General features: G+C 38.7%; 1 protein-coding gene across 1 annotated transcript; it reads right to left on the bottom strand.

Moving 5' to 3' along the window:
* Positions 1-2,417: 2,417 nt before the first annotated feature.
* On the bottom strand, positions 2,418-12,107 carry LOC101168596 (ankyrin repeat domain-containing protein 49). The gene is made up of 3 exons (XM_004065751.5): positions 11,912-12,107; positions 9,053-9,298; positions 2,418-3,368 (listed from the first exon to the last, which is right to left on the bottom strand). Exons 2-3 carry the CDS (start codon positions 9,263-9,265, stop codon positions 2,892-2,894), a joined length of 690 nt encoding a protein of 229 aa, XP_004065799.1. The 5' UTR covers positions 9,266-9,298; positions 11,912-12,107; the 3' UTR covers positions 2,418-2,891.

Below are 12,107 nucleotides of genomic sequence, written 5' to 3'. Positions count from 1 at the left end.
TAAAGATGAGATGCTACTCATCATTCTTCTTCCTCTAAACATTCCTCTTTCTTCCATGACTCCTCTCTGTATCATCCAAATGGTCTTTGGCAAACTTTAGACCGGCCTGGACATGTGGTGGTTTAAACAGGGGAACCTTCCTTGCCCTGATGTCTTAGTGTATTACCAACAGTAACCTTGGAAACAGTGGTCCCAGATCTTTTCAGGTTATTGACCAGCTCCTCCCCTAAAGTTTTGGGCTGAATCCACGCCTTTCTTAGGATCATTGAGACCCCAGGAGATGAGATCTTGCATGGAGCCCCAGTCCAAGGGGAGATTGACAGTCATGTTTAGCTTCTTTCATTTACTAATAATTTAATCCAACAGTGGATCTTTTTTCACCAAGCTGCTTGCCTAAATACGTATTTGCCTCACTGTGCCTATGAAAACAGGCAGACAGCACTGGATCCTCTTCTTAGAAAAACATAAAGCGACCTGTACACGGTGCGAGGATTTTCAATCCCAGGTTTACATAAAAACAGCATTATTGGGAAAGGTTTTTTTAGAATCTAGGATAGCAGGGCGATGTAGTGATTAGCGGTTCAAATCCCAGCAGTTTGCATGTGTGGAGTTTGCGTGTTCTTCCTGTACAGGTGTGGGTTTTCTTCAGACACTCCAGCTTCCCACCACGGTCCAAAAAACAATCTTGTAAATTTTTGTAAATCAATTGAAGACTGTAAATTGTCCCTGAGGTGTGACTGTGTGTCTCTGTGTTGCTCTGCAATGGGCTGGTAATGAGGGTGTACCTCAACTTTGCCTGTGAGTGGCTTGGATGGGCTCTAGCAACCCAATGACTCCATAAGCAATTGAGTACAGAAAATGTATGGGTTTTAGAATGATGACAAACTAAAACTGTCAGATAAGATGAAAAATAATGATGAAATGCATAACAAACCAAAAATGCTCTAAAAATGAGTAAAGAGGGTAAATGAGATGGTGTCATCTGGGCTGACATCACAATCTGGCAGTAAATGGTTGAGAAATTACACAAGCGAGAGCAATGAGTTGCTAATGGATGAGCTGAGCTGTTAGACAGGTACAAAGAAGAATGTTAAAACATTTTCTGTCAGTGGTTTAACAAGTGAAAAGTTGTGTATAATTTTCTGTTTAACTGACCCAGATAGGGAGGGTTGATTTTGTAACAGCAATTTTCTGTCTTTCTCGTTTTAAGGGTTGTTTCTACTTGAATTCAGAAAAAGCTGCATTTAGAAAATTGATAACCCAACTTCTTTTTTTCCTTTTCTACTTTTTGACAAACCTGCACATTATACGCTGACAATGCAATACCACTGCACCACTTTAAAGGATCTTGCAAATTCTTTTGAGAAAACTTCTGATAATCATTCAATTTGAAAGGATGGCACACATTCATTTTCCTTTGAAGGTAAATTGGTTACCTTTAAAGTCCATAAGAGTTGAGCTGTAGACACGTCTACCTTGCAATGAAGTTGACAAAATTAACAAAGCATAATTAAATTTCCAAATTATTGCGGTTTAGCTCGTGCTGGTTTGCGGCGCCTTCCGTCCGTGAAACCAGAGTTCGACTCCGGGCTGCTCCCTGTTCCCTTCTCTACCTCTGCCGGTTCCAAGCCCGGTTTGAGAAGGTTGCGTCAGGAAGGGCATCCGGCGTAAAACATTGCCAAATTTACCATGCGACTTGTTCGCTGTGGCGACCCCTGATGGGAGAAGCCGAAAGTGGAAGAAGAATTAAATTTCCAAATTAAAATCCTTTTGATGCTTTATTTCCTCATGATCTTTAGATCCTGGTTGGAAACCATCATGAATGAGTGTCCACAAGAATTAAGTGTAACTTAACTGTGTGCTCCAAAGCCTGAAACCAGACCACTTCTTAAATTAGTGGAGGACAGTGATGAAGGCAAATAAAATCTGAACCAAACTGCAGATATTTAGAACTATTTAATGGGACAATTTTTCCCTAAAATTTTAGTGCTTTCTTGCTGTTTTCAGTGATCGCTTATTTGAATTGAATATTTTCTATTTTTTATTACTCACCAGCAGATATCCAAGCAGAAACGGTTGTGTCCGAAGCATGTTAAAGCTTGTAAATTTGTGTCAATACGACTCCTCTCTGATTTGAGGGTTTCACATTATATGTGTAAAAGCAGTAATAATGTTTATGGTAAATGTTTTTAATGGATTTGTAAAAAAAAAAAAAAAACATTCAGACTTTAATGGGGACTGTGTCATGGTTATTAGGAAAAAGGTGGTTCATTAAAAAAGTATTTATAAAGTCTTTTAAAGACCCACTTTAATGAAAATGTTGGTGTTTTTAACTCGTTCTTGTAGCATTTTTCTGATGCAAGGGGATATAGAATACATATAGAAGATACTGGTATATAAAACACTTTAAAACAGCATTTCTGTGCATTTCTTTATTTAAATCATTGTGAATCAGGAGCAGATGGAAAAATGCTGTTTCAAAAAAATGTGTTGTCGTGACTCACAAACTACACTCCGTGGGCCACAAATGGGCAGTTTTTTTTTTCTTATGGCTAAAACCAGCATGATCATAATTAAAAGACCACTGAGAAGGCTTTTAAAAAAGATCAAAAGATGATTGGAGTGAGACTTTAAACTTTAAAGGAAGACTTTTTCATTATTTGAAATAACTGAACCAGAACTTAACCAAGATTCTTTGCCTCATTTTCTATTTTCACACCGATTTGAGCAGTTAATAGAGTCAATTTCAAGATGCTTTTGAAATACCAATAGTTTAATAAAACAGTTCAAAATCTAGAGTATTTTAGCCACATTCATCTTTGATCATACCAGTTTATTTTTTATAAGGTAGAACACATCTCATGCTATCATACCATGAGACCTGCAAATATTTAAGTTGGCACTGCAGGTGGTATCACACTGATGCAGTCTTCTACCATCTCAAACAGAAAATAATGTGGGCCGCTGCGCCGGGCCACTTCTGCGGCCGTTTCCCCGCTGCTGCTGAGGAGCCTGGGCTTCAGGTGGCGCTTTGAGAGGAGGAGCTCCAACGTTTGAGCGAAGGATGGTTTGAATGAGGAAGCAGCCAGGTGTAAGGGGGTAAGGCCGCCGTTCGTCTGAGCGTTGATGTCTGCGCCGCTCTGCAGAAGACAGCTCGCCACAGCGGCGCGGCCCCAGCGGCAGGCGCTGTGCAGGGGAGTCCAGCCGTCTATGGTTCGAGGGTTGATGTCGGAGCCGTGGGAGAGTAAGGCGCACGCTGCTTCGACGTGACCGTTGTACGCCGCACGGTGCAGGGGCGTGTAGTTGTCCTCGTCGCGGCAGTGCACCAGCAGAGGATCAGCCGCCAGCAGACGCAGCAACGTTGGCAGCTGTAAGGAAGTGTGAGATAATTAGCAACAGTAACCCATGATTTCCTTTCTGTTCTGAAGGAATTCACATTTTAGACCCACTCCCATCATCTTTTGAGCTCTTTCAAAAGCATTCCCAGTAGGGGTGAAACGATTCCCATTTTTTGCAGCTATCACGTGTGTGTTGTCTGCTGTGATGCACTTGGTATCTTGCAATATTGATAATCGATTGATCGCATTTTGAAATGATTTATAATGGTTTACGCCAGTTTGATTCGATTGACAACTTGCCTCAGACAAATAACTCTGGTTGGATCGAAGGAATACAAATCGATTCATCGTTACACCCCTAGTTCCCCGGTTGTCCTTAAATTATGATTAGGCTGTTTTTAGCAAAAATCAAAAACCTGGGTCATTATCTCAGACATAATTCTGCACAGAGGTAGTAGTTCATTAGAAATCTGCTGTTGCCGACAGCCCAGAGCAGGGAAATTGTGGCCCGCCCAGCATATATTCCACATCACAAATGCACTCTTTATTTTTATTTGACTTGTTTTATTTCAAGTAATCAAAGCCAGAATAATGAACAAAACAATACACATGGTAGTTTTACATTCATACAAAGACGTTTAAAAAATTGCATTTTTTTCCTCTACCCCTGATTTACACAGATTTGAATAAAGACATCCTCAGAAATGCAAATTTTAGCCTAATTTTCATCAGTATTATGCCACAAGAACATGTTCAAAACACCCAAATCCCAATTTTTAAAGGAATGGGGCTTTAGATCAAGCTGCAGAACCGCTACTCCCTTTCATCTCTCTGTGTTTGGATCACCTTTTGTGATCCTTTTGGGGTTTTTTTGTCTCACAAATAAAAAGCTGAACTAAGATGATAAATTACACATTAACTGATAAAAGAAGCAATAAAACTACAAGTTAATTGTAAAATGAAATGATTTATTGTGTGTATTGATAACAGCAGACGAGGTTTGATAAAAAACAAACAAAATGAATTATTCTGTGTTATCTTATTTCCTGACTAAACGGGTCTTTTATCATTCAGGAAAGATGTTCAGCCGGCAAAGACAAGAAACGTATAAAATGTTGATTTTTTTAATAAGTTAATGCATCAGTATGAACTCATTTTCTTTTCGCAGAGCTTGATGCTTTTATAAAGCATTCTCTGCAACCTTTGGGCTCAAAAACACTAATGTGGGAGGGGTCTATAGCAACCCCTGCTGCAGCTCATCCAAAAAAATCAAGTCCAAAAATCTTGAGCAACACTAGAAAAAAGATTCAACATTTGTCTCTAATGACTAAAAAAAAAGAAAACTTAAAATGTGGGGTTTAAAATTTTTGCCTATAAAGCCATTTTCTTGTGTTTGCTGTTTAGTTTCATTATGACTCCTTGCACAGGCGATTGATTTATCCTTGTGTTCATGGGCAAAGTTTACCTATGAGGCAGCTGGGGTAACTGTTGCACATCTGACCACTCCCAAAAATATACCCCAATGATTGTCTAAAAGGCTTCAGGGAAAAAAGTCCAACCATGATAGTTATTTCAAAATGTGTGAATCTGAAATTCTGAACAAAGGGAAAAGAAAAAAAAAAACACTTTAAATTTGAAAAAACCTTGACTGACAGAAAAAAGTGTGGATAAAACCATGTGCAGCCACAGCAGAAATACAGATTTAGATTTTATTGACCGTGTCCTTCTGTGATGGGAATGAATTCATTTAGGCAGGGATTAAAGATAATCTGCATTCCCAGGAGGGTAAATAATCCTCTGGGGAAAACAGCAACATGGCAGCAGTTACTACAATGTGCTGTAAGTAAATTCAGCTAAATCACTTTATACTTTTTTTGTATTGATTGATTTAAATCCACAGGGCATTTCTTTTCAGGCCTTGTGCCCATGAAAAATGTATTTGGGATGCATGAGGCGTCGACATGCCGCGTTTTTCATTACCTCCCCGTCGCACAGCTTTTATTCTATTTAAACTGCTTTCATTTATGCTGATTTTTCTGAAGTCAATTCCTCTCAGGCTCATTCTGGATTAACAGAAATGCTCTGTCAATGTAATTGGGTTTTTTTTCTTCCTTTTTTACAGCAACCTTTGCTAAAATGTCATTTCTGCCCAGCCTCTGCAAAACCCAATGTACAGATAAGAGAAGAGTATGGAAGAAGAGGACAAACACACGAGTGTGAGGCTGCTAATTTGAACAAGTGGATGTTGCTGCAGCAAAGAGCAGCATGGCAACAGGTGCAGACATGCATTACAGCGGGAGGAGGCAAATGTGTTTGCTTTAATGTCATGTGACCACCTCCACTTTGCAAAACTCTCACGAAATGAATATAAAGAAAAACAGAAAAAACGTCTTAGTCTGAATTAGAGCCAAAGCCTTGCATGGAAACTTAAAAGTGGACTCAAAAAACGGAATTTGAAAGCTTAAGAATCTTTGAATATTTCTCTTCAACTTGCTGAAATGCTGCAACAACTAACCTTCTTTTTGCATCGACTGTATGTTTGCGAGGAAGATTTTGAAGAAGAAAAAAAGAAAGTCAAACTTGTATTCAGCATTGGCCTTCACTCAGTGTCTGCCATAGAAATGATGTGTTCCTGTCCTCCCAGAACTCATCGCCTTGCTTTAATCAAAACAACTAAAAATATTATTTGGCCGACTGTTAAAAGGCACATAAGATATGACTCACAGAGCAAGTATGTATGAAGGTTCATCTGACAAGCGTGAATGCTAAATGCTGTACATGACTTTGGAACACGAGGAAAAACAAAGCAATTACATGTTACATTATTCAAAACACCCCTGAGAGAAAGCAGAGCTGTTTTCATTAAAAGTTGAAGCAAGCTCTGAAGCTGCACTTCAGACTACGGAGAATTGATCTCATTACTGTTCTCAGTTATACAGGTTGAGCCCGAATTATCTTTTCATTCTTTTTTAACATTAAGTGTTCAGCTTAAAACAGCTTGGAGAAAAATGTGTGTAAATCTGCCTACTGGTACATTTTTGGCAGGATTTCAATGAAAACAAAGGAAGTTGTAGCAAAACTAAACACTATTTCACAAAATCCACAAAATAAACTTTTTGGAGCTTTTAAGTGTATTATAATGTTAACTGCTCACAAAATAACAACCCCAAAGCGGTATCCATTCACGCAGCTCTGAGTATTCCTCAAAAAACCCTGAGCTCCAGCCCCTCCCAATCCGTAAATACGAGCGAGTTCTCACATTGTGACATCACAAAGTGAGAACAGCCCCTTCCAGGAAGAGTCTGTGGTGCCAGCACCAGGAAAACACACACAGACTTTCTCTGAGGAGCTAGCGGTGATCGCCGAAACGCTTTCCTTTTATACGCACAATGGTTTGGATGCTGTTTGATTTTGTGAGAGAAATGCAGACACGCTGCCGGGGCCAATTCTATTTCATGGCATCATGAAACGGGTGGCACACACAAAGAGCGAAAGGCGGAGCCTCGGATATCGAGTCGTTTCACTTCCGGGTGGGAAAATGAGCTTGAGAAATAACTCAATTTTTTTAGGAAAAAAATCCTCCTTTAGTGTGCCAAAGGTTACATATGATCATACATATGGATATAGTTTACCCTGAAAGACCTACGACTTGCATGATATAGCCAATTTAAAGGCGACACAGAAGTATCAAAGGCAGCAGTTTCCCAAATGACCACTGGGGGCAGGTTTCTAAAGGACCAATTTGACATTTAATCTTATGTTTGGGATTGCAGGAAACTCTTTTCCTACTTTGTTTGTTCTGTACTGAGTATGCTTTGTTTGAATTCACCTGATCTGCATCCTGGCAACATAGACCATGTCCAAATTCCCACCCTAATCCCTGACTACTAAAAAAACTATATGGTGCAGGACTATGCAGTGCTCTGGATCGTAAAAGCTATTCGGATACCATGCTCACTACTTTCTTTATTTTTTAGAATGGCCAATATGACATCATTGATTTCACAAAGTGAAAATCTGATTGATATGAGCGCTTTGCGACAAACATTTATAAATCCACTCTCTTCTGAAGATAAAAACGTTGATATTTTAATAAAACAATACATTTAAATACATTTGTCTTGACAATAATTGTTCAAATGCAATGCATTGTGGTCTATATCCGCCAATCTAGGGAGCATCGATGCACTCTGCTTTTTAGCACAGACTTCTGGGAAATTTCTAGGACACTCGATTTTGGAATTGTAGATTCAGACAGCACTACAAAATGGTGCTATAGTCCACTAAGTAGTGAAGGATTCTGGACACAGCTATAGTCTTTGTCTTTCAGTTGCTGCCTATAGCGGTGGCCACAGCCAATCATCTGCCTCCATCTATCCTCTGAATCCTTCTCACTCACACCGACCACGTGAACCTCCTCTTTGATCTTCCTAAAGGTCTTTTTCTTGGAGGCTCCAACATAATCTGTGTCCCTCCTCTGAACATGTCCAAACCATCTCAGTCTGCTTCCCTGCATTTATCTGCGACACATCTGACGTAAGTATTCATTCTTAATACTTTTCTACCCATCTTTGTCACCTCCATAAAAGAAAAGAAAAACACCTTCATCTCTGCTTCCTGGCTCTCTCTCAGAGCCAACAACATGGCTACTCTGTCTTCTACACCTTTCCTTTTAATTCTTGCCGACACTCTTTAGTCATGGCATGCACACGCCTCTTCATCTATCCCACATTTTGCGTTGCTCTGGACTGCTGACCCTTAATACTTAACTCCTCAAATATGCATCAAACCACTTCTGCTGTAACAAGACCTTGATTTAACATCTACATAACAGCAAAAACAGGAGTGAAAGGGGTTAAACAGTCCTCCACCTCCACCTTGAACTCCTGTCTCACAGCTTTCATACATGTTCTGAACAACTCCAACAAACTTCCTCCATAAAAAGCTCCTCGATCTACGAAGATCCAATCCAGATCCTTCTGACCTTCATCCCCAAAGCAAAAATGCTTTGTGTCTTCTTCATTTTTGTTTTTTTGTCATCTACTGATTATGTTACTTTTGTTGGCAAGCCGTTTATCATTTCTTAGAGCCTAAACACCTTAAAAGTGTTGTTTTCTTTCAGTTACATTTATTTATAATGCTTTTTTCTTTTTTAGACTTCATGTAAGATGTGCAAACTTGAGGACAAACTGAACAAATTGGGATCTTCTCATCATATTTAGCATGTCCTGTGCCCTCAGGTGCTGAAAATGTTACAGTCTGTCAAATGGTGGTCATGTTAATTGGGCTGTTTTTTGTCACAGTAGGCTCAGCTGGGACCGTTCTGTGTGGACTTGGCATGTTCTCTCCATGCATGTGTCCAGAAACATGCTTCATAGGTTAATAGGTGTCTCTGACGTCAGGTGTGAATGTGTAAGCTATAAGTTGCTCTGGGGTATAAGTCCCAGCAGCCAAAAAATGAATATTAAATTAAAAAAATGCCATTCAAATCGCACCTCTTGGCCAAACTATATTGAAAAAATGTGACTTATACTCAGAACAATACAGTAAAACCTGCCGAAACCTAATTTTTGTGGTTTTATTCTTTTTTTATAGTTTTTCCCCCAGATGTGCTAGAAATGATATGAATGGAAGCAGCTGGCCGCTTTTAAATGATTACTATAATTATTCCAAATCTTTGGACCCCCTTTCAGCACCGCCTCGGTTTAACTCACCCGATTGTTCTCTGCGGCCCACAGGACCAGCTCGGCCGGTCTGTCTCCGAGCTCGTCCTCTTTTGCTAAATACCACTCCTCGCTGTGGTCCTCCTCGTCCGTCTCCTTCTCCTCATCCTTGCTCTCGGTCCACAGGCCGCTGCCTCCTCGAGGAATCAGGTGACCGTGAGTGTCGAGAAGTTCCAGCTGGTTAAAGTCTTCTGGAAAGTCCATCTCTGGCTGTTGTCCACTCAGAATTTTAACACACTGAAAAACAGCGACAAGTTTCAGCAAATGGAAAGACCGAAACACGTCAAATACTATTAATTAAGGAGGAGCAGAGGAGTTTGTTAACTCCAACTGTGTCAGTGCAGTTCATTTTTAGAACTATGATTTTTATTCAAATACATTCCTATTCATATTTGTTAATAATCCAGATATTTCACATTTAGGATGAGACATGTGGGACAGATTCTACCTTCACTCAGAGGATTTCAGCATGCTCACACTAACAACATGGATTGTAACTGGCCTTGTAGGCACGATGTTCTGATATCTGCATAACTCTTTCCACCAGCTGACAGTTTGTTGCAGAAAATATTTGCTCTGCTCTCCTTTTGTCAACTCTGAATTTTCATCTCAACTCTCCTGAGGGGGGATCTGGACATGAATGACAAACAAGCTTTAGGGGTCCACTTGCCTTTTTCAGTGAGTGTTGTTGGCTAATTGAAAAATAATGAACTGTGTGGCTGCCAGACTCACCATTGATGAGAGTTTTTGATGCATTTAAAGATCCATTAGGATGCAAATTGTGTTTTTAACATGTTCTTGTGGCCTTTTTTTTCTTATAAGTGAGAAAATATGTCAAGAAATTGGCACTTAGAATTGCATTTTTGAGTATTTGAGAAGGGGGTTGCTCCGTGACAACAGTCCCACCCACTCCTCAGAGGTGAATTTCCAATGAACTACTGCCGCTCTGCAGAAACTTTGTCCAGGAAAACGACACCGAATTTTTCTTTTTTGGGGTAAAAGCAGCATAATCATTATTCAAAACCACCGGGAACACTATTAAAATAGATCAAAAGATGATCGTAGTGGGACTTGAAATGGTCTATGTGTGCAGTGACTTTGTTTACATCAACGTGAATTACTCTCCTCTAGTAAGAACAGTAGAGTTTGGCATGTACATGTCAACTTTAAATTAGCTACTCCAGTTGCTCCCAAGTGGAGTTGAAGGCATTCACCCTAGAAAAATGCAACTGTTGGGTGTCTTGAGTAACAATGAGTAACAAACTGGGTCTCCTGTGAATTTGAAACCTTCAGTTAGAGATAAAATCCCTCAGGTTGCATTTGACTGATCTGCCATTCTCACTTGGATCTTGATGTCAGACTGACTTGTATTTAAAAAGTTCTTTTTAAAACTATAACCCCCCTAATTTTTTTATTTTATGCAAATTGCATTTAATTTTAAATGTACCCAAGTTTTCTTATGACTAGTTTATATCTAACAGACCACCACAGATCATTACGAGGTGTGAATGACAACGTAAAGCAATTTACTTTTGTGTTCTTTCAAAGAGCGGTTATTTTTGAATCTATTTTCTTTAATTGGTGTCTGTTTCATTCTCAAAGTTGAACCTGTTAAACCGACATAAGAAAACAACAACAAAAAGGTCGAAATATTTGGAGGGAAATTGTTATTGTTATCCTGTCATCTAGAGAATCAAGTATTGATTGTCATCAATACTGTTCAGGATTTATAGTTGGCTGCAGAGCATTCTACAAAAACCAAAACATTTAGAGGTTTGGACATTCATTTTATTTAGATCAATGTTACAACTCTATCTTGAATGAATTAAATTAAAATTCAGAAAACCTAACAATCAACCCATCAAGCTGGAGGTTTTGATTCTCCTCTAAAGCCTTTTATTGTATTTTTTAAGGAGAATATCTATATATTTATTTAAATAAAGCGCACCACATTTGATTAATTTAAATTATTCCTATGTAAATAAATAAACTAAAAAAATCGCTTAAACTTTAAAAAAAATAATCAGTAATTGAACTGAGTTCAATTGTAAAAAAGTATTGCAAACTTGTTGATCAATTTCAGATCATTTGTTCAAGATGTTTGGCAAACATTAATATACACAGCTATAGTTTCTTCTGTGAATCGAGCATTTTTCTGCCAATTGGTTGTTTAGAGGTTCAAATCCCAGGCTTGACAGTCACTTGTTTGGCACACACATGGGTCACATGGCTAAACATTGTTGAAACAAACAAACTAGAAGTTTTTTTGAGTGAAACTGAAAACAGTAGCTAAATGTGTAAATGTGTTTCAAAAGGACCAGATTCTCTTTATAGTTGAAGGGATGTTACACCTAAATGCTATAATTCAGCTATTAGGTGAAACTTTGAACAAAGTCAAAATTGACTTTTACCAAGTAAAGAATCATTTCCGAAATGCCATGATTCTGTAAGGCAGGAGGAAATACCTGATCATTCTATTATTATATTCATAAATATGCCGTTAGCTTTTACCTTCTGGAACTACACTAAAGTGCAAAATTCTCACATTGTCCATTTTCTAAGCAAAGATAGAGATTCAAACGTTTTATCATCCACCCCAAAAGGAAGCTAAGAGTAAACACGAGTCTTTCATTCTCGAATCGATGAATGGATAATAGCATTAGCTTAAAAAGTTAAAATAACTTGATATTTTCAGAGTCTTAAAAAGGCTAATCGATGTATATGAAAAGTGGAAACTATGTCTGAAAAAACAAAAAAATATAAAATAATGAAAAAGCAATTAGAACCCTTAAAACTACTGAAGACAAAGTAACTGGATGACTTCTGTAAAAAACAAAGGTTAAGACGTACCCAGAAACCCTTTTGGCAAGTGCACACTTCAAACCGCTGAGACCGCCGCTTTGCATATATACGGTAACATTAATACAATCCTAAATTTAAGGTAATTTCCATTTGATCGGCTATATCAAACTATAACGTGCCATTTTTGGACACAAAAACCCTTAACATCCCCCGGACCCTCAGTCGGAAGCGTAAAACAAGCAAA

Source organism: Oryzias latipes (assembly GCF_053564925.1).
Source record: "Oryzias latipes strain Hd-rR chromosome 1 unlocalized genomic scaffold, Olatipes_Hd-rR_3.1 chr1_Y".
In the NCBI taxonomy this organism is placed as follows: Eukaryota; Metazoa; Chordata; class Actinopteri; order Beloniformes; family Adrianichthyidae; genus Oryzias; species Oryzias latipes.
This window is presented reverse-complemented; position numbering and strand designations above follow the sequence as displayed.